This window comes from Cricetulus griseus, chromosome 7 (assembly GCF_003668045.3).
Source record: "Cricetulus griseus strain 17A/GY chromosome 7, alternate assembly CriGri-PICRH-1.0, whole genome shotgun sequence".
NCBI lineage: Eukaryota > Metazoa > Chordata > Mammalia > Rodentia > Cricetidae > Cricetulus > Cricetulus griseus.
In genome coordinates this window covers 122,864,869-122,888,041 of record NC_048600.1, presented here as the reverse complement: position 1 = coordinate 122,888,041, position 23,173 = coordinate 122,864,869, and the positions used below count along the sequence as shown (strand labels likewise).

General features: G+C 40.8%; 2 protein-coding genes across 5 annotated transcripts in view; both read left to right on the top strand.

The window, feature by feature from the left end:
* Abca9 (ATP binding cassette subfamily A member 9) overlaps positions 1-8,781 on the top strand; it is a 71,745-nt gene extending 62,964 nt beyond the window's left edge. For 3 of the 4 annotated variants that reach the window (XM_027425802.2, XM_027425801.2, XM_027425800.2), the window contains 7 exons: positions 780-855; positions 929-1,023; positions 1,700-1,819; positions 2,014-2,154; positions 3,048-3,127; positions 6,086-6,141; positions 6,639-7,956. In XM_027425802.2, the coding sequence (XP_027281603.1) occupies positions 780-855; positions 929-1,023; positions 1,700-1,819; positions 2,014-2,154; positions 3,048-3,127; positions 6,086-6,141; positions 6,639-6,737 (667 nt within the window). In that variant the 3' untranslated portion in view covers positions 6,738-7,956. Of the gene's footprint in view, positions 1-779; positions 856-928; positions 1,024-1,699; positions 1,820-2,013; positions 2,155-3,047; positions 3,128-6,085; positions 6,142-6,638; positions 7,957-8,558 lie in introns of those variants that run through there. The other variant, XM_035447882.1, reaches the window with a different exon arrangement.
* Positions 8,782-16,053: 7,272 nt separating this feature from the next.
* LOC100773221 (ATP-binding cassette sub-family A member 8-A) overlaps positions 16,054-23,173 on the top strand; it is a 69,663-nt gene continuing 62,543 nt past the window's right edge. The window contains exons 1-2 of the mRNA XM_035448162.1: positions 16,054-16,149; positions 17,640-17,844. Coding sequence (XP_035304053.1) covers positions 16,054-16,149; positions 17,640-17,844 — 301 coding nt within the window. The remainder of the gene's footprint in view (positions 16,150-17,639; positions 17,845-23,173) is intronic.

Below are 23,173 nucleotides of genomic sequence, written 5' to 3'. Positions count from 1 at the left end.
GTACATGGAGAAGCCTCACTCATTTGCTCCTTAGGAGGCTGACAGCTTATTAATGGTGTTCTCCCAGAATTAAAGAAGGGAGCTTCTAACTAGTGACCCCTTGCTTGTGGGAGATTTGGTCATCCCACAACTGGAATGTGAAATGGGAGGCCCAGTTCAATATTGGTGTTTCCTTTTACTTTAAGCCTAGAGAGAAAAGTTTACTGAGTTTCTTTTTTTCATATAGAAAAGAATACTGGAAATAAGAGTGTGATGAGCAAAATGAGCTATAAAATATTAGTATTAGCCAGCTTCGAATTACTCTAGTGAAATCCATGAGTCTGGCTATATTCGAAGAAAAGAGGTTTCTCTATTTAGTTCAGTTTTGGAGGCGAAAGTTCAAGATGTCAGCCTTCAATCTAGCATCTGGTGAGGGCAAATAACAATGATTTCAATGCAGGATTGTTTATGAGTGGGAGATGACAGGAAACCAGAGAGAGAGAGAGAGAGAAAGACTCTATAGTCCTCTCTGAAGACACAGCCTCGTGGCTCTAGGCATTCCCCTTAGTCTCTACAGCTTCTAAGGGCCCACACTGTTTCCTAACATCACCAACTAAGAATTAGTGCATGAATCCTTGACGAACAAACTATATCTAAACAGTAGCAGTAACCTTAGGGGTATCAAGTTATAACCATTCTGATGACTTTTACAACTTTCACTACTGTAGTATTGTTTATATCTGCTTCCTATGTTCCTTCCTGCTCCAGCATAATGGAGATTGATTCATTGTGTTTCTCAGGTTGGTGAATGCACTCAAACTGCAGGACCAGTTGAAGGCTCCTGTAAAGACCCTATCAGAGGGAATAAAGAGAAAGGTATGTACTGGGCTCAGTGTCCCACTCTGCATCCAGCAGGCTGATGACAGACAGGCTGTCCCTATTGTTTCAGCTGTGCTTTGCACTGAGCATCCTGGGGAACCCGTCGGTGGTGCTTCTGGATGAGCCCTCAACCGGGATGGACCCTGAAGGGCAGCAGCAGATGTGGTGAGATCTCAGGAGCAGCACTTATGTGGATTTATATACCTTGTAAAAACCGACTTTCAACATACTTTATTTAAATGCATAAATATATTCATCCTTTAGCAGGAAAAGCCCAACCATTAATAGAAAAAGTATGCAATTTCATATTTTGGCAAGAGACATATTCCTTCCATCTAACACTCACTGTAAGAATCTTGTTTTCCTCTTAGATCTCAGTATGCAAAAGGCACAGTTAGTCCACTCAATCAGTTATTAAATTTTAATCCCCTACAATAACAACATGACATGGTCATGGAGATAAAAATAAAAACCCCAAGTCCTCAGTATGTTAATTACTTTATGAAATTTCTAAAATTGATCATGTTGTGACCTTGTAATATACATTATGATAATTACATATTCTAGGAAGTCCTCACTTCCTCCCCCCCTTCTCCTTAATTCTCCTGCTGCTCAGCACTTTTAGAGCAACCTTTTCTTCAGTATCAACCTCCACATTCAGCCCCAAACCATCTCTAAATTGTATACTCTAACCAAACTCTAGGTTAGTTGTCTGCCATGTCTACAAAAATAATTGACTTTGGTTTTTCTTGGATGCACTGCTAATGGCAACATCTTTAAAAGTCTCCATGATACCTTGGAGTATCTCTTTCATCAGCTGCTCTCCCTGACCTAACTCTAGGCAGGCGATCCGGGCCTCCTTCACAAACACAGAGAGGGGCGCCCTTCTGACCACCCATTACATGGCAGAGGCGGAGGCTGTGTGTGACCGCGTGGCCATCATGGTGTCTGGGAGGCTGAGGTGAGTACTGGTCAGGCCTGCTCTTGACCTCGGGTTGCCGTCTGTAATACAAGAGCACTGCCCACCAGGACAAGCTGGAGAATCTGACCCGGTCTCTGCCTGGCCCTGCCGCTAGCACCCAGATGCTGAACTGCACTGGGCTTAGATAGCTTTCTTGCCTTGCTTGACTTTAGCCTCCCCCTATCTACCTCCAGATGCATTGGTTCCATTCAACATCTCAAGAGCAAATTTGGCAAAGATTACCTGCTGGAGATGAAGGTGAAGACCCTCGCACAGGTGGAGCCCCTCAACATGGAGATCATGAAGCTTTTTCCCCAGGCTGCTCGACAGGAGAGGTGCTGTATGGATTATTTTAATCTTTATGTTTGGTGGTGTTGATTTTTTTTTTAGAGTGATGGGAAATGAAAGTTCTATCTCCTCATTGTTTTTAGCTTCATCAAATGTTAGTACCTTCGTTACTAAGAGAAGGCCTCTGTTTGGAGGGCTGCCACAGGACATAACTTAAGACAATAAATTGCCTATTGCAGGCTGACACTTGTGAGGGAATTAGCATTTGTGGTGTTCTGAAATATGCCATGCACTATTGTATGTCTGTGCTTGTATTATCTCAGTGGCCTTTGCCAGAGGGTCAAACCATCCATATTAAAGGGGATGCCCTGGTAGAGCTCAGTGGTGGTGGTAAACATTCATCAGAACCCGTGAATGGCACCTCTCAGCAGTTGTATTACTGGTAGTTCTTGAGGCAAGAGGAGATGAGGTGATACCAAATAACTAGCAGTTTCTGCTTAGATACTCTTTTCTTCCTAAGCCAGAAGAACAGTCTTGTTCCCTCCCTTCTTAAGGCATCTTACTACTGATTTCTTCTTTTGTGTCCCAGTCTTCTTCCTCACAGACTGACTAGTTGTTAATCAAAGAGCACTGGAACCACAGCCATCTCCAAGTCATAAGTTGTACATTTATGGTGGGCAGTAGTGGCGCATGCCTTTAATCCCAGCACTCGGGAGGCAGAGGCAGGTGGATCTCTATGAGTTAGAGGCCAGCCTGGTCTACAAATCAGGTTCCAGGACAGCCAGGGATATACAGAGGAACCCTATCTTGGAAAACCAAAAAGGAAAAAAAAAAGATGTACATTCACAAAAGAGTTGACAGGATTGTTGCTTGTATTCAGGTGTGCATGCATCAGAAGGTACAACCATGAATCTAGTGTTCATGCTCCTTCTCTTCACAGATACTCCTCCCTGATGGTCTATAAGTTGCCTGTTGAGGATGTATGGCCTTTATCACAGGCTTTCTTCAAATTGGAGAGATGTAAGTGAATGTTTAGAAACAATATGCCTAAAACCATAAAAATCCAAACCAGCTTTAAGAATTATATGATGCTTATGATACATGATTACTAAATTGCAGGACTTCTAATCCAGTGGTTATCAACAAGATGTGATTTAGTATGTCCATCTCATAATGCAAAATGCATTCAGTCTAACTTCAAAAATCCCCATAATTCTTAAAAGTCCCAATACTGTTCAAAAGTCTTTTGAGAGACTCAAGGCAAACTCCAATTTGTGAGCCCCAGTGAAATAATAATTAAAAGAGAACACCACATATATCCAACAAATAACGTCTCAGAGAAAACAATCCTGTCTAAAGGGGAATAACTGATGGATAGCAAGCAAAGATTGCAGAATAGCAAGACCAACATGTATACAGAGGCCTTTCTGTCTCCCTCCCCATTCTGCAGCCATTTCCAAATAATCACTCAGAGGCTTATATTAATTATAAATGTTTGGCTGATGGCTCAGGCTTATTACTAGGTAGCTCTTATATTTAAATTAACCAATTTCTATTAATTTGTTTATCGCCACGTGGTCCATGGCTTACCAGTGGTGCTCTGGCTTGTTGCTCCTTGGGTGGTTGCTGGCGTCTCTCAGACTCTGCCCTTCTCCTGTATCTCTGCTTGGATTTCCTGTCTGGCCCTATCCTGCCAAAGCAGTTTTATTTATCAACCAATGAGAGCAACTCATATTCACAACATACAGAAAGACAGTGTGTACCACAGCACCAAAACACACAGGGTAAGTCACATTAACTCTTGTAGCCCCCTGTCAGATTGACAGAGCATCTTTTGGCATGAGGTAACTGCCTACAGAGTTTTGTATCTGCCTCCTATGATCCTGCTACTTTTATCACATATGACCTGCTTCTTGGGCCTGCTCTACTCGGTATCTGAAACATTTTCTTAGTAGATGTTCTTCATCTCTGGTATCTCCAACAGCCTAAAAGTCTTTACCGCAACTTAGGCTTTATATTTCAAAGCATCATGCCGCCTTGCCGGGGAGTCTGACTCTACTACACATTGCTGTACGTCCCAAGCTTTTCTTGGGAGTCTTTCGGAAACCCAGCTATTCCACAGCTTTTGCATTATGAATGTATGCAAAACTTGTACTGTATGAATGACTCCAAGTTCTGTTGTCAGCTTAAGAAATACCAAGATATCCTTTCACTAAGGCTGATTACCCAGATGCCCTTTCACTAAAACTGATTACGCAGAGGCCCTTTTGCCAAGGCAGATGCAGCCTCTGAGTGCCTGAGTAGCTGAAACCAGAAAGTTCTATCCATGTTCCTTCACCAGCAGAGTGCTCTGATACTCTCCTTGTTTAGCCACTTGCTTTTCAACTGACCTTGGGGTCTTTTATGGAAGAAGTCTGGCCCTCAAGGCAACTTTCCTATTTTTCCATTATTTTCCTCCAATGGCACTAATGACTCTTAACAGTTGTAGCCACTCTCTCCCTCTGCACCTACTTTGTCTACAGTAACTTTAAATGTACCCACAATACACACTTTTTTCAAAAATGTTTATTACACTTTTCTTTCTCTCATTGTAAAATTGGCTAAAGGCCAAAAGCAGTTATACTGTATTCTGAATGCTGTTTTGTCTCAAAGTTTTCTCCACCCAACTAATTGGTCTATTGAGTGAATGTAGCCTCACTCAAATTCTCAGGACACAAACTGTAGTAGGCATCTTTCCAGAAGTGACTTCAAGGCTAAGTTTGCATCTGAGGCCTCATACTTACAGTGTTTACCAGCTGCATTTCTACTGGCATCTGGGTCTTCCACCAGAAGGTGCCATAGGCTCTGCTTATAGCAATCTATGGTTCTTCTAACTCTCTCCCCAACCTTTTCCACATTCCTCCCATAAACCAGTTTCAAAGGTTGGAAGACCAAATGGTTATGTTTAATCACAGAAATGACCCCACTTCTGGTCCCAATTTCTGTATTGCCTTAGTGTTGTTGTGACCAAACATATACCAGAAACAACTTTTGTCACATGGTTTCTGACAATTGCAGCCCATCATAGCAGGAAATGCATAATGGTGGCAACTCTGTCAGTTGGGAGCATGTTACTGGGGTTTCTCACATCATTGTGTCAGACTAGAAGCAGAGAAGACAGGCCAGAGCAAAGAGAATGTACAGTCTTCAAAGGCTCACTTGTAGTGGCATACTTCCACTAGCCAGGTCCTATCTCTTAAAGGTTTAAAGGTGCATCGTTTTATTTAATCTCTCTTCTTATTGTGTCCCCTCCTTGTCTTATAAGTTGGTATTAGGAGCCCCTCTATGGTAGAGTGAAAAAGGAAGAGAGAAGTAACATGGCAACAAGATTGGTTGACCATGGGCTCTGTAGTTATCACGTCTGTATAAGAACACAGTACATCAACTTGAGACTATAAATAAGCAAAATGGTTACCCATTGTCATTAGATCTGAAGAGACAGAAAGATACAGCCTGGGACAGAGTGATGTAGAATTTATCACCTTGAGAGAAATAGTGACCATCAATCAGGAGACTCAGTGTCAGGGGGGGAATGAAAGAATAAATGCATGGCCTCTCTTTCTTTTTTCCCTTCTGTTGAAAACCCACTGAGACATGTCACTTAGCACCAGCCTCTGGGACAGGAAGAAGGGCACATGTAGGAGGCACATGGGAATTTCCAAGCACAAAGAGAACCATGTTTTAACTTTATCTCAGATTGATGTTCTACCATTTCTTATTCTCCTTTTTCATCTTCTAGTGCCTTTGCCACAACTCTTAAGAAACAGGGCAGAATTTCTATCTTTTTATATGACTAAATGGTGTATTTAATTTCCAGTAGTCAACTCAAAATAGTTATTATCTTATATTTTTATTTGTTTGTTCTGTTTTGTACATGAACTGGTGAAATTTCTCGGGTAAAAAAATATGAGCTACTAATGGGTATTCATCCTTACCCAGTGAAAGAGAACTTTGACTTGGAAGAATACAGCCTCTCACAGTCCACTCTGGAGCAGGTGGGTAATTCTTATTGGTTGAATATCTTACTAAAAATAAGTTAATTACTGAGGAGATGGCTCATTGGATAAAGTACTTCGTGGACAAGTGTGAGGACCATAGTTTGAATCCCTAGAATCCACACAAAAGCCAAGTGGGCATGACTGACTCCTATAACCCTAACACCATGGAAGCAGAAGTGGAGTCCTTAATCAGGGCAGGCTAGCGAGATGGACTAGCTGATTGGAGAGCTCTAGGTTCAACTGTGTGTCCATGATTCTGTAAATAAAGCGTGGAGAGCAATTGAAGAAGACACCTGAAATCAACTCCAGGCCTCCACAGATACCTGCACACACATGTAGCAACACACGTGGACATGAATGTATACACATAACATACACATACAAAAACATAATGAATAAGCCTAGGAAGAATATACAATCTTTGCATTGTTTGCAGCTATAAAAGGTAGTATGGTATGCCTCTCATTTCTTTCTTTATTCCTTCTCTTTTCCAGGTCTTCCTGGAGCTCTCCAAGGAGCAGGAGCTGGATGATTTTGATGAGGAACTAGATTCCTCAGTGAAGTGGAAGCTCCTCCCACAGGAAGAGCTGTAAAGTGTGAAATGTTCTCTTTATCTTCAAGCTCACGTCCCTTTTATAGACAGTATTCAGTCACATTGACATGTCTTACTTATCTCAGATGTAGCACTAAGTATGTTTGAAACTCCTGTCAGAATTTTTCTGAATAGTATGTCTGACAGTAGTGACCAACGTGAGAACAGGCTAGAACATGCAGTCAAGGGGCCCTCAGCCAAGTCACATTTCACACAGTATGGAGTTTTAAAATCCATTTATAATAGTATTGATGTTTCTGGGGAAGCTGCAGAGACTGATTGATTCTCTCTCCCCAGCCCTGACCCCGAATTTCAGAACATTAACGATTTTCTTTACTCATTGACCAGGTAAGGTGTAATTTCAACAATATTGATTTTAGGAGAAGGGAATCAGTTGATTTCCCAACAGCACAGTATTTTCTTTTTGTAACTCACTTTGACCTGTTCTCATTCACTGCTTCTTCATCACTGAACAGTTTGTAGACTTTGGATTAAATGTTTTGTCTATTGGGACTTCAAAAACAACTTTCAACTTGTGGGAGTAAATACTTGCAATTGTTAAATGATTGAGTGAATATTTACACACAAATTTGAACCATTTCTGAAATTTTGCTTTTTTTTTTTTAATGATGTAAATGTGTATGTCCTCTTAGGTAAAAGGACTAGCTTTTCAAGTCTTTATTTACCAAGTCTGTGTAAGCTAAGACCTATCTATAGCAATCTATAGTACTATTGCCACCAACTCTTATCTATGAGATTTTTGTTGTTACTACTATTATTTTTACTAGTTAACCAGACGCTTACAAAGTTATGTGAAAAAAAATTTACCTTGATTCTAGAATTGTATGTAGTGTATGTGAATACCAACTGCCCTCAACTTATGAGAATTCTCACACTAGATCTTGAGCAAGGGCTCCAAGCCTTTAATTAATGCTGACCCTACTGACTTACTTGGCCTTATAGATGACAACTTAACTGATACAAGTCAATACATTAAAAGCACTTTACTTGGGGCCAGGAAAACGGCTCAGCAGTGACTGCTGCTGCCCTTTCAAGCCTGATGACCAGAGTGTGATCCAGGGGCCCAAACTGTGAAAGGAGGGAACCATCCATCTGTCAGGTTGTTTTCTGACCTTCACACACTTGTGATATCATGCATGTGCCTACACACATGCACTCAGCACGAACAAAAATGAAATAAAAAATACAATGGGCTGTACTGTGGTGTTTTCATATGTATCTTGTTTTTGTTGATCCTTCTCTATCGCTCTCCTCCCTTGGCACCCTGCACTACTCCCATTGGTCATCTTCCTCACCCACCAGCCCTCTTCTGTTCTTATGCAGCATGCATTCCAAAGCCTTTTTAAAATCTCCTTAATTCTGCTCATTTAGTCTCTCTCAGTGTGACACCGATTAGAATTACTTGGAACAAAGAAACTTGAGGAATTGTTGGCATGTCTGTGAAGCATTTTCTTTACATTTTATTTTTATTTGATGTGTATTTCATTTCACGTCTATCTGCACATCACATGTATTCAATTCCAATGGAGACCAGAAGGCATCAAATCACCAAGACTGGAATTACATACAGATATGAGCTTCCATGTGCCGGGACTCAAACCCAAGTCCTCTGGCCAGTGCTCTTAGGAGTGAGATATCTCTCCAGCTCTAGGCATTTTCTTGATTGTCAATCATAGAAGAGCATCTAGCACACTCTTGATGGTACCATCTTTAGGCAAGTGACCCTGAGCTGTGTAAGGAAGGTAGATGAGCAAACCAGAACAAGCCAATAAGTAACATTCCTCTATGATCTCTGCTTCAGTTCCTGACTCTAGGTTCCTGTCTTGAGTTCCTGCCTTGCCTTGAAGATGGACTGTGACCTGTAAGCTGAAATGAAATGTTTCCTCCCCAGCTCACTTTTGTTCATGGTGTTTGTTACACTAATGAAAGCAATCCTAAGACCCTCTTTTCCTCTTTCACAATCCTCTTTTTATTTCATTTATTTTTTTTGAGGAAACACAAATAATAAACACATTTTATTAATGAAACCTAAATGAGCAATTAAGTCATGAAACAGAATAGAAATTTTGTTGAGTTTATCTAAACTACTACAGTTCAAAGAGACATTCTGTATAACACAGGGTAAGAAAGATCCCCATCCCTGACACAGGACACACACAGAAGCCAGCCTAGGACTTCCATTCTTTCTGTTTCATTAACTTACCAACACAGTAACCGCTACCCGAAAGGCAACTCCCGAGTTGATGCCCAGGTCGATAGTTACAAGAGTCTTTAGGCGCTTCTGGTCCTCGGGGATGAGATAGGACAGTAACTTGGGGGTGAGTCTCCATGTTAACACAGCTTGATGGCCATCAGTGCTGGCAATACAGGTCAGGAAGACTGCCAGGATCTCCAAAAATCATCCAGACCCGAGTGACTGCACAGCCGCCAGGGGGCACCACGTGGAAAGAAATTCAAGGTGCCTGTGAGCCCTTGGCAGATATACAAACAAGTTCCTTAGTGGGGTGGATTCACAAAGCTTCCAGGAAATCCTGTCCTTGAAACTATGGGAAGCTGTGGACCTCTGAATTAGCTTGGTATGGCCGCCACAAGAAATTACCACAAACTCGGTGGCTCAGAATTGCAGAAATACATTCTCTTTGCTTCTGGAGTCGGAGGCTGAAATGAAGGCACTGGCAGAGCCTCAGCCTTCTGGAGACACAGGGTGAATCCTTCGCCTCTTCTGGTTCCCAGGGGTTTAGGGAGTTCCTGGCACCTCCCTCGTTCCAATTTCTGCTCTGGCCCCAATCCTCTTTTTAATTTACTCCCCCCCCCACACACACAAATCTGAATCTAGGATCTACATGTGAACACAAAAAAAGGGCATTTGTCCCACTCTGGGATACTTCAAATAACATAATATCAGTTCCATCCTTTTTGCTGCAAATGCCATGCTTTCATTTTTGTTTACAACTGAATAAAATTCCACCACTTGTACCACATTTTCCTGACCCATTCATCTGTTTTTAGAGCACTAGGCTAGTTCTCTTTCTTAGTTATTGGGAATTGTGCGGCAATCAATACAGATATGCAAATATTTCTGTGGAGAGAGAGACTTCCAGTCCTTTGAGCATGCCCACAGGTGAAAGCACTTTCCCTGCTAGGACTAGAATAAGTGTTTCTTGGCAATTATCCTCACATTACACTGCTTACCTCTATCAGACCTTCACTATTCTATTCATTTGCCTTGTTAGCATTTCTGTAGTGAAAGACACTAATGAGAATGTGTTGATGGGCTATACTATGGGAGCCAACCAAGAAAGGTATCTATCATTTTAACCTCCTGACAGTGCCTTCTCCAGGATAAGAAAGAAGGTATAACAGTGAGAATGTCTCAGGAAGACTTGCAGCTAATTGTTCTATGACCAAAAGCAAGGCCACAGACTTGAACCACAGAGAATCTCAGAACTACGTTCATTTCGAAAGCATAGCACACTAATGGCAACATCACCAACGTTTAGATGACTAAGAATTCATACTCTGTGGTCATTTCTGTTAGCAAATGGATTGTTTTAGAAAATGCTTCTAACAATATTACAACACATTGTTTTATTTGCATTTGGTTTCCAAAAAGGCCCACAACTCCCTGAGCAGCTAATGGTTGTTGAGGGAGAAGGCATCATATTTTTCAGTGGTATAGCTTCTGAGAAGTTGTGCTTGCTCCAGAAAATAATTTTCACTACACTTGGGCAAGAATCTTTAATTACACTCAGTGGACCACACATAAAAAGAAGATATGGAAGCAAGAGGGGCCCTTTTGGGGAAGAAGTGTTTCAGGGAGAGGGGGTGATCACAGAGATGAGAGGGAAACAGGAGCCACAAACTACTTAGATTCGTTATATGAATATATGAAACAGTCAAACAATGAAATAAAATACTCAATAACTTACATAAGTAAATATTAAAATGGCCCATAAAAGATGTCTCTTCTCTCTAGAGACTAAGACTGCTATGCAATGACTCCATCTGTTGCACCACACGACACACTTGATACTGATATCATCTGTGTGGGGAAAGATAGTCCAATTACCTGATCCCAGAGCTTTTCCCGACCAGTAGAAGGAGGAGGTTGCAGGGGTTCAGAGCAGGAGAATGATGCTCTCTGTTTGTCTTTGAAAATTATGGGGTCATGAGACAAGGAATGTAGATATCCTACAGTGGGGTGGTTGAGATGAGCAATAAGAAAGAAAACTGAACATCTACAAAATACTTTGTGATATCAAAATAACTGAAATTATAGAATTGTTTATTATAACAATTATCTAGGATTACATTGACCAAAATAGTAATTCAGGCCAATGAGAGGCTGTGTTAAAACCTGAAATATCTGTGTCTCATTTAGGACACTGATAAACTGTTAAAACCTTTCAACTAAGCCAAGTTCTTTGACAAGCCAATGGTTTGAAAATCTTACCACCTTCGGATAAAAAGCAAAAGCAAAAGCAAAACCAAACCCACACACAAACAAAACAGAAAAAAAAAACCAGTAGATTTTCTTCATTTAGGAGTTTTGGGGTTTTGCTCTCAGAACATTGGGCCAATCTATAAAATCAACAACAACAACAAAATCAAAACTGTTTTAGAACAAACTGAATTAGTATAAAAATACTCAGTATGAGCCCGGCGTTGGTGGCACATGCCTTTAATCCCAGCACTCAGGAGGCAGAGGCAGGAAGGAGGATCTCTGTGAGTTCAAGGCCAGCCTGGTCTCCAGATCGAGTGCCAGGATAGGCTCCAAAGCTACACAGAGGAAACCCTGTCTCGAAAAAGAATAAAAAAAAAAATGGTCAGTATGAAATACTGTCACAAATGGCAGATGTCACAAATGACACTTTATTTATGGTTCACTGTTCTTTGCATGTTTACAAGACAGCAGAGGCTCCAGTGGTGTGTTTCACAATAATCTATAGATCATTTCTATAAGGGGAAAAACAAACTCAACAAAGCAGGGCTAACTCAGTAAAACCTTTGACAAAGCTAATGCAGCAGACTTCCAGAAGTCAAGTAAAAACTCTCCTCAAGGTGGACAGCGGTAATCGTAGAAGAAGGAGAAGAAGCAGCAGCTATTTCTTTGAGTGTCTTGGCAGGGAAGCTTAAAATCAGAACAAAAAAGTAGGCATGAATTCTTACTGAGCAACAAACTCCCCACAGAGCTTGGGAGTATATTTCAACCAGCCACACAGAAATGATCTCAGAATTCTGAATAGGTAAAGACCTCAGAGAGTCAACCGTGTTTGCTTGTTTTGTAAGTTAAAATCTGACAGGGTTCATTGGGTAGCATTAGAGAATATTACCGGGAGTTACAAGTAATTTTTGTAGGCTTGTATTTTGAAAATGCACAGATGCTCAGAAACTAATTTTCATCATTTCTAGCTATATTAGTAAAATAGAATTTTCTAAATATTAGCTGGATAGTGGCTTATCCTTCCCTCCTTACTAATAACTCTATCACTATTGTCTTATCAAGAGAAAAGGCCCTTTAATGGTTGCCTTAGTTTAGAATTTCAGTCTCCTAAGTTGTTGTCCTAAGTCATAGTTTCCAAGCCTCATTATGAACACATTTTAGAGGTGGAGCCTTTTGGCTGATTCTGTTAAGACCAGGAGCTGATAAGGTAGGCAGGACCGAAGATGTGATACAGAAAAAAAAAAAAAATCAAGATATTGATTTATGTGGCGTTCAAAACCTGACTCAATTATCTGACTCAACACTGTAAAGTAAGTTCAGAACTCTGAGCTCTTTATGTTTTACCTTTTCAAAGACAATATTTTATTCTTTTTGGTTTTTTTAATATTTTATTATTTGAAATCTGCCTGTTTCTTTCTTGAGGGGCAGAGACAAGTTACAAATTTGCATTCCCTCTGAAGCATGCATTTTATGGCATCATAATTAGTCAAATAAACAGGCCTGGCAAGTCTCTGCTGTGGGAACTGGCTGGAAGTCAATATAAAAAAAGATTTATTCAGGGGTGGTCACATGAATACAGTGCTCAGCAGACCAAGAAAATTACAACCACAATCATCCTCCAAGCACAGTCGTTCTGACTGGGGATACTCAAAACAGGCAAACAGAATAAGCACAATACAGACGTGACAGAGACTGGGAAGGAATAGGAACCACTTTCTCAAAGCACGGAAACACAGTGGTAAGCCAAGTCTCTAGGACACTTTCTTCAGTCACTCTAACAGTAAATTCATGTTTGCTTCTGTTTTGCTTGTATTATAAAATTTTAATGAGATTTCATGTACTCAATGATCAATTTTTAGGGAGAAATTTTTTTTCTAAAATAGGGACATTAGTGGTTTTGGATTTATTTTTATATGGTCTACAGGAAAAGGGATGGGTAGTTTTAAAGACATTGTCATATTTTGACTTTTTAATGTGAATGTGCCAGTAATGTGTTAGTGATCATGAGGGGTTTAAGAAGGTTTTCCAGAAGAATTTAGAGTGTAAATACGAATGAGGACCTGCTGTCAGGCTGCAGTTAGGCACACATGTAGTTTTATTGCACAATAATTTATAGGCATTTCCAAAGCACTTTCTCTGTTCCTGAGCCTTGTTTAGAATGACATTTTGAGAAATGCTTGCATGTTTCAGCTTGCCAGTCTCCAACTTATGATTTTTTTTAATGTAAGCTACTTTCACGCACATTTTTATTTGTTGGATATGATGTATTCAATCACATTTGAGTTGTGCCACTTCATTATAAGGCTATTTCAAATGTCACATCCTCTATTGTCTGGTCACATCCTCTATTGATTGGTGTAGACAGTCAATAATATTCATTCCTGCTGAAACAAATCTTCATTTTTATTTGTACATGGGCTAGCAAGCATCCAAGAATCAAAGAAAGAAGAAAAAGCAAGAGGGGGATGCCTTTATTTTGGGGGGAGGGCTGTGTCGAGACAGGGTTTCTCTATGTAACAGTCCTAGCTATCCTGGAACTTACTTTGTAGGCCAGGCCGGCCTCTAACTCACTGAGATCCTCCTATTTCTGCCTCCCAAGTGCTGGGATTAAAGGTGTGCGCCTCCACCGTCTGGCTAAGAGTGATGTTTTAATGAGCTTATTTTTACTGCACGACTGGTTTACAGTGAAACTCTGGGACTGGGAGGTAGAGTCAGTTCTTCTGGCTACAAAGGGATGTGGCTGCTTCCTCAGCTGGTTCAAGCTGCCCCATCTCTTTAAGCATGTATATATATCCAGGAGCAATTCTTGGGACTCCTGGACACCCTGATTTAAAACATTTATTTTTTGCTAGTTCTACATTCCCCCCTACATTTGCCAGTCCACAGGCTTTCTAATACTTTTTTACCATCATTTTGTAGCAAGACTTGCCTCCCAGCCTTACTTAATAGTTGCATGTTGTTTTCTTTTCTGGAAATAACCCCGTGAGCCTGCTGTGGCTACTGTGCTCTCCACAATGGGACTGTCCCCAGAACTCTTCACCCGAACTTTCACGCTGGGAAATAGGCGGCTCTCTGAACCTGTCTCATGAATGGGATGAGAGCTTCAAACAGGAACACTTCTATTCTTTACCTATATGGAGATATTCCATCACAACCTTGTGGACCATTTTTAGGCAAGACAGTGGTAAAAAAATTACTTCTACCAATTACACAGGCCAGCATAGAGCACCATTGATGGTAACGATGGCCCTGGCACACCTCCCAGAAAACTGATGTTCCCTCTAAAGTAATTTGATTTGTAAGTCAGTCTAAGCAAGCTCTTTCTTTACATAATCTAAAGTTTTAATGAACTTCACGAAGAGTTATCTTTTTTTTTCTTTTATGTGCAGCTTCCAGAAAGGTCCAACAATATGGATTTGTGTGTGATTTCTTGGTTGGGCTATGGAAAAATGTTATATCCAACTATGTTCTGAAACTTCTCTTTTGGGGAATGTTCTGCTAGAGTAAAATGTCTATATATTGTGACAGTTAATATCATGTGTCACTTTGGCTGAACTGTGCCCAACTGCTAGACCAAATGCTAGTTTAAATGCTGCTATGAAAATGATTTTTAAATATAATTAACAATTATATCAAAGAGTTTTATAAGGTTTTTTTCACACTTATTTATTGGGTTGGTGGGGGTGGGGGTGTGGAAAGGGAGGGTGTCACTGTATGTGGTCAGAGGACAGCTTGTGGGAATCAGCTCTCTCTTTCCAACATGTGACTCAGGATGACACTCAGGTCATTATGCTTGGTAGCTGGTGCCTTTACATGTTGAGCCACCGTGCAGATTTTATCAGTATATCATGGTTCAGTAAGATAACCCTTCATTAATGTGAGTGGGCTTCACTTAATCACATGAAGGCCTTGCAAATGCAGTCTGGGGTTCACCAAAGAATATGAAATTCTCTTCAGACCTTAAAACCTAGACGCTCCAACTGCGTTTCCAGCTTGAAGTTACACAGGTTTGTATGCAAAGCTTCAGTTGGCATCCTGTTTGCCTTCCCTACAGGTCATGAAAGAACTAGCCCACACAGTCAAGGAAGCCAATTCCTGAAAGTAAATTTATTTGTCTTTTGTCTCTACATGTAACTTCCTTTCTTACATTTTTAAAAAATCTCTAGATTGCTAAATGCTGATTCAGTTGTGCCCCATTCCTTCTGTTTCTCTGAAGAGCCCAGATGAATGTATTAGCCAGTTCTGAGAAGTTCACAGGCTCAGTGAACACTTTTTGCAACTAGTGATAAGTGTTGAGGCTGATTTGCGGTTTTTCAACAGTTCAGTGTTTTCACAGATTGAGTTATTCCCCCAGGGAAAGTGAAATACAGTAGTCTTCTCATATCCAATTAATATGCCCATTACGTGGTGCTAGATGTGTTGATTTATACATTATATGTAAAGGACATCCTGGTCTAGATTCATTTAATGCATTCTCTCTCTCTCTCTCTCTCTCTCTCTCTCTCTCTCTCTCTCTCTCTCTCTCTCTCTCTCTCTCTCTCTGCCTCCCCTCACTCCCCTTCTCTCTTAGCCTTTAAATGGCTGCAAATTGTACCAATTAGAATATTGACGTATTTACAAACCGGGGGTTGCATATAATTCATGGAGATTCACTGTTGAAGGAGTCTGTGTGTGAGGCAAGGAGAAGGGAAGGAAAGAGACCAGAAGCTCAGTGGATAAGCTAGGAATTCCCAGAAGCTAAGCACTTCCTTGGGAATAAAGGGCAACCAGGCCCTGACATCTGCAGAAAACTTCCTCTTAACATTTTAGTATTTATTGGCTCTTCTCTTTTTTTCTTATTAAACAGACCCAAATGGTTAACCGAGAGATAAACGTGTGCCAACAAACATGGGCCTTACTGTGCAAGAACCTGCTTAGAAAAAGGAGAATGAAAAGAGACACTTTTTTGGTAAGACTCAGGATCTGCCTGCTTCCTGTGTGTGACCCACAGAGTGTTTCCTGGGTACAAGAATTGAAGATCTTCCCTGAAAAAGAAATCATGCCTCTAAAGAGAATCAGGACAGAGGCCATTCAGTAACGGTTGATGATAACAAAGAAGGGCACCAAATGAGAACGCAACTGGTGCTAAGTGAGAACACAATAAATACTTTAAAACCTCACAAAAGCACTCAAAGCTGTTTTCTCACTGACAAGATTAAGGTAGTAACAGGTCAAAGTGACGAGTGTGCTAATGGATGTAGACACTGATGACAGAGGGCTTTTCTTTTGGATCTCTTTCGCTTTTAAAAAGGCATTGGTTTCTTAAGAACACAGACTTTGGGAAATTGTCACAATATTGTGAAGAAAAATCTTCATTATAATCTTTCCATTTAAGTATCAGATACTGGAGCCAGGTAGCGTCTGGTAACTAAATTGCGATTATTCTAAGTACATGTTCAGTGAAGTTTTAAAAAGCCAAGTACTAAAAAAAGATACCAAGGTTGGTAAAATGGCTTAGAAAGTAAAAGCCCTTGCATCCGAACCTGACGAGGTCCCTAAGTTCATGACAGGAAAAGAGAACTGACCGCTATGAGTTGTCACTGACCTCAGCAAGTGTATTGTTGTGCTTGTGCATAGGAGTGCCCGTGTGCAATCCTGTGTACATGAATGTGTACACTGGTGTGTGCATGCATGTGTGTAAGTGTACGAGCATGTGTGCACGCACATGTGCGTGAACACACACACACACACATACACACACACACACACACACACACACACACACACACACACACCCACATTTTGAGATTAACAAACCTTTAAAGTGATTTGCTGTTTGTAGCACACAGTTATCCCTAATGGACACCTACCAAGTCAGAACAGTATTCTGAGGTCCCTGCCTTTTTTGTTGAACTTTCTACCCTGCAGTTAAAAATATGACAAAATAGAAATTATTATTAAACTATCAATGCCAAGACAATAATAATTATTAAATTATCAATGTCTTGGAACTGTCTCTATCCACTTATTCTCACAGCAAAAGCAAACTTGGCAGGGCTGCAGGGAGTTTTTGCCCACTACTTACAGTTTTTGCTGCCTTTTTAAATTCAGTTCATCTCATCGCACCAGTGTTAGAGAGCGGTAAATTTCACTTCCATCCAAAATTCCCTAGAGAAGGCTAGGTGTGGTGGCTATATCCCTACACTTGGGAGGCCAAGGCAGGAGGACCACAACTTCAAAGTCATTTTAGGGTATATAGCAAGATAATACCTTAAGCAATAAGTCTTGAGAATTATAATGAATGTTTAATCTCTGTAGACTGAATTTTTAAAAAAACTATGCTAAGAGACAGAGAAATTAGAAAATTAGTCAACAAAGATCATAGCTATATGGCAAAACCAACTGTGTTTGACTTATTTTAAATTACAATCATCTTTATTGTTTTTCTTTGGCTTGTAGGAATTTCTGTACACTTCAATTATACTGTTTAGTTTATCCTTAACTACAGAGATTCATGAGGTTTATGATTTTTCACATCTGCCGAATGTGGACCTGGGACGTATTGACTCTTTTAATGACTCCAACTTTATGATTGCGTACACTCCTGTCACCCATACAACTCAGGGAATAATGGATAAAGTCTCTTTGGCCTCCTACATGGCAGGTGAGTTTTTTTTTTTTTTTTTTTTTTTTTTTTTTTTCTAAATCAGAAGGAATCTGCCTTCCTAGTTAATTTGGTTGCACACATGGTTAATGTATATTTCACTTGATAAGCTGTGTTGTGTGGTGTGTGTGTGTGTGTGTGTGTGTGTGTGTGTGTGTGTGTGTTCCATTCACATTAGCATCCAGGTGTGAAAGCCAGCAGAGGCCCAAAGAGGATATGGCCTATCTTATTATCATCCTCTTCCTTGCCTTGAAACAGTCTCTCTTTGGAGTATTACTGTTTAGGATAGGTGAGGCTGACTGACCATAAAGCTCTCTGAATCCCTCTATGTCTTCCAATAGCTGGGGTTACAGATGTGTGTAATCATGTCCAGATTTTTATATTAGGCCTGGGAATTAGAACTGAGGTCCTCAGATGTTTGTAGGGAAAACACTCTTATCCATTGAGCTATCTCTTCAGCATATTATTTAACTGTTATGATAAATCTTTCCGCCAAAAGCCGCCTGAGCCCCACCGCCATGAGTGAGCTTTATGCCAGCCACCGCCTGAGTTAGGGCCCAAATGAATATACAGAAACTTGTATTAGGTACAATGCTGCTTGGCCAATGACTAGGATTCCTCATCTGTTAGCTCAGTCTTAACTATCATAAACCTATATATTTTATAAGATTTATCTTATCGGATGCCTTATTGATGTCCTTCCTTGCTGGTAGATCACATTGTGCTGCTGGAGCAGGAACGGAGGGGAAAAAGGAGCCACTTCCTGTTTCCTCGCTTAGATATGAGTCTCGTTGCTATGTCACTTCCTGCCTGGTTCACCACTTCTCTACTACGTTTCCCAGAATCCTCTTTGACTCCTAGTCCCGTCTAACTTGCTGTCTCATTGGCCAAACAGTATTTTATTTAACAATCAGTAAGATAAACATACACAGTACATTCCCCATCATTTAACTAAACATTTTTCTTTCAAAAAGACTTAGTTTTATGTTATGTGTAGGGTTTTTGTCTGTGTGTCTATGTTTGTGCACCACATGCATGAGGGAATTTTGGAGGCCAGAAGAAAGCATCAAATCCTCTGGAACTGGAGTTAAGGATAATTGTGAGCTGGCATGTGAGTTCTGAGAATTGAACCTGGGTCCTGGGCAAGAGCAGCCAGTGCCCTTAACCACTGAGCCATCTCTCCCACCTCACTTGATAAAATTTAATTGTCAAAATTACCTAATAGTATAGCACATTAGCATGATTTTCTTTAATCATATTCTTGGCCTAAGAATAATTAGCATTGCCTTTATTCGATTTAAAGTTCAATTACTATCCTTCAACACCAAAATATATATTTACTTATTCACTGAAAATTAAATCCGAGACAGGTTCTCACTGTGTATCCCGGGCTGTCCTGGAACTCATAATCCTCCATCGTCTCCCCAAGTGCTGGGGTCACATTGTAACACTGTGTGCAGCTTCAACATTCAATTTAAAGGTTCTTTTAAAAATGTGTTATTTGTTTCAATCTTTGCTTTTTATATTAGGTTATTTATACAGAAAGACCATTATGACAGTCAAAAAAAAAAACTTGGTAGAAATTTTTCTTTTCAGAATGGTAGAGCCTTTAAATGATTAAGTTTGCCCAGGTACACATCAGACAGTGACCAAAAATGGTTTTGCTATGTTATGATGTAGTACTTCAAGTATTTTCTGAAGTGGCTTTGAGCCCCCTTTCTCCTCATTTATAAGGTTGATAACATGTAATGTATACTGAGTCTTTCACTTGTAAGTGAATCCTAATGTATATGGTTTTAATATTTATTACCTGTTTGTCTTGTTCCGAGTTTGCTCTGTGGAGTACCAAGAATTAATTTCAACAAGATTAGCAACACAGATAGACACCAAGCATATCTTTCCTATTAGATCCAGCTCAGGTGCCAAGCTCCCAAGAACACACCCAAACCATGTCAAGCTAAAATAAACAAGCAGAGTAGTGTTGCAACTGGATCTTGGAATGTTTACTAGAAGAAAGACAAGTTAAAGCCAGCGAGTGAAAATAGATTTTTTTCTATTTCTTTTCATTTTTCTTAAATACAAGTCCAAATCCTACAGTGTCCTTTAATATAAAGCAAGGGGGAAAGAACCTCAGTGTAGTGATGGCCCCATGATGTGGGTTGAATCCAAGTGTGAGGGTATGTCAGAAGGAATTTGTCACTGATTGGCAGTGTCATCATGGTCCATCAAAGGTACTACTGGAAGGTGGTTGACCTGTTGCCTGGAAATCTCCATAATCTTTCCTCCCTCTCTTAGTCATATTCTGTCCACACTGTTGCTCTGGCTCGGGTATAACCACTACTTTTGCATTTGGACTCTGACCTCAGCAGCAGATTCAATAGTTCAGAGTCCACCTTCACCACAGTGTGTGCTTTGACAAACCCCTAGCTACTGGGAGTCTCTGTAGCCTTAGTTCCCAGACTATTCTGAGGTTTTCCTTCCTGTCTCTGCCTCCCTGCACACCACGAGTCACAAGGTTACAAAGCATCCCAAACTTGTTTCCCCTGACACCTCATTAACCATCTTGACCCCTGAACCTTGCACTGGGCATCTGAGCCCTCACCACTGAATCCATTTCTGACTTAACCCTGTTCTGAACTTCTACCCAAGACCAACACCTCTCAATTTCTCCAACAATATTTGGCCTGACCCTCTGTTTCACAGATGTTATCTATGGGGTGAAAACTGTAATGAACTCAACCCTAGCAAATTCCCAAAAGGCATAGCTAGAATGTTAATAAATAATTGTCAGATAGATGAATACAACTTTCTGTGTCACACAGAGCTTATCTTCATGTACACCCATTATCTCTAATGGGAGCCTGCCAAGGACCCCGAATATTTAGTTTATGGACAAAAAATTAAACCGCACCTTATCCAGTAAGAACACACTTTGTCCACTGTCTTCTCTTTTATGAACACTTCCAACACAGAAAAAAGTATCCGCTTCTGTGCTTGTCATCACTTATGTTTATACAACAGCATGTCTATTTGCACAGTTCAACACATTCTCTGTGTAAAGTAAGGATCTTGTTAGTGATACACGCTATACTAGTCTCCTAACTGAGAACTTTACATCTTTTTGACACGTTAATAAAACATAATGGGTTTTGGGAGAAAATAAATTTGAGTAATGGCTTCTCTTAATGAAAAAGCAGTGTCTAGCTAAGCTACATACATACTTACTTGGTTTTGTTTGTTTTTTATATTTTTTATTTTTCTTTTTTATTTAAATTAGGAACAATCTTCATTTACATGTCAATCCCAGTTCCCTCTCCCTCTCCTCCTCCCCTGCCCCCAACCAACCTCCATCCCATCCCCTTTCTGCTCTCTAGGGAGGGTGAGGCCTTCCGTGGGGATCTTTAAAGTCTGTAATATCATTTGGACCAGGGCTTAGACTATCCCCAGTGTGTCTAGACTGAGAGAGTGTCTCTATGTGGAATGGGCTCCCAAAGTCCATTCGTACACTAGGGATAAATACTGATCCACTACCAGCCATGGCATATCCAGTTGCAGTGATACTAGGCACTTTCTCTCTTATTAAGGCTGGGTGTGGCAACTCCTTTTCCCACTGTTAGGAGTCCCACAAGGAGACCAAGCTAAGTAACTGTCCCATATATGCAGAGGGCCTAGGTCAGTTCCATGCAGGCTCTCTGGTTGTCAGTTCAGTCTCTGTGAGACCCTACGAGCCCAGGTTAGTTGATTCTGTGAGTTTTCTTGTGAATCCTTGAATCCTTGTATCCTTGAATCCTCTGGCTCCTACAATCCTTCCTCCCTCTCTTCAACAAGGCTCCTGAGCTCCGTCTAATGTTTGGCTGTGCGTCTCTACTTCTGTTTCCATCAGTTGCTGGACGAAGCCTCTCTGATGACAGTTGGGTTAAGCACCAATCTATGACTAGAGAAGAATATCATTAGGCATAATTACATTGACTTTTCCCCCCACTCATGTTTGGTTCTATCCTAAGTCTCTGAGCTATCCCACCTCTGGGTACTGGCCCTCAGGGGTGGCCTTTTCCTTGTGGCATGGGTCTCCAGCTGGGCCAGTCATTGGTTGGCCACTCCCACAATTTTTGTGCCACTTTTACTCCAGCACATCCTATAGGCAGGACAAATTGTAGATAGAAGGCTTTGTAACTGGGTTGGTGTCTCAGCTCCTCCACTGGAAGTCTTGCTTAGTTACAGGAGATGGCTAGTTCAGGCTCCATATCCCCCATTGCTAGGAGTCTTAGCTAGGGTCATCCTCATAGAGTGCTGGGAGTTTCCATTGCATTAAGTTTCTAGCTTATCCTAGAGATGCACCCAGATTCCACTTGTCTCTCCCAGTACTCTCCCCTGCATCCTCCCCACACCCAATCCTTCCTGTTCCCATCCCTATCCCCCCATCAAGATCCCTCCCACTTTGTCCAAAGGGGATGTCTATTCTATTTCCCCTTCAGAGTGACATTCATGCCCCCTACCCCCTTGAGCCCTCCTTGTTACCTAGCTTCTCTGGGTCTGTGGATTGTAGCATGTTTATCCTTTACAGCTAATATTCACTTATGAGTGAGTACATACCATGTTTGTCTTTCTGGGTCTGGGTTACCTCACCGAGGATGATCTTTTCTAGTTCCATCCATTTGCCACAAAATTTCATGTCATTGTTTTAAACAGATGAGTGACACTCCATTGTGTAAATGTTACCACATTTTCTTTATCCATTCTTCACTTTAGAAACATCTAGGTTGTCTCCAGTTTCTGGCTATTACAAATGATGCCGCTATAAACATAGTTGAGCAGGCGTCCTTGTGGCATGGTAGAACATCTTTTGGGTATATGCCCAGGAGTGGGTCTTGAGGTAGATGGACTCCCAATTTTCTGAGAAACCACCGTATTACTTTCTGAAGTGGCTGAACAAGTTTGTACTCCCCCAGCAATGGAAGCGCGGTCCTCTTGCCATGCTACCTCACCAGCATGAGCTGCTACTTTTGTTTTTGATCTTAGCCATTCTGACAGCTGTAAGATGGAATCTCAGAGTCCTTTTGATTTTCATTTCCCTGATGGCTAAGGATGTTGGACATTTCTTTAAGTGCTTCCCAGCCATTTGAGATTCCTCTGTTGAGAATTCCCTGTTTAAATCTGTACTCCATTTTTATTTTTTTTCAGTTTTAGAAGACTTTTATTATCTTCTTTAAAATTTTTAATATAAATTTTATTTAAATTAGAAACGATCTTATTTTACATATCAATCCCAGTTCCCTCTCCCTCCCATCCTCCCATGCCCCCCACCAAGCACCCCAATCCCATCCCCCAT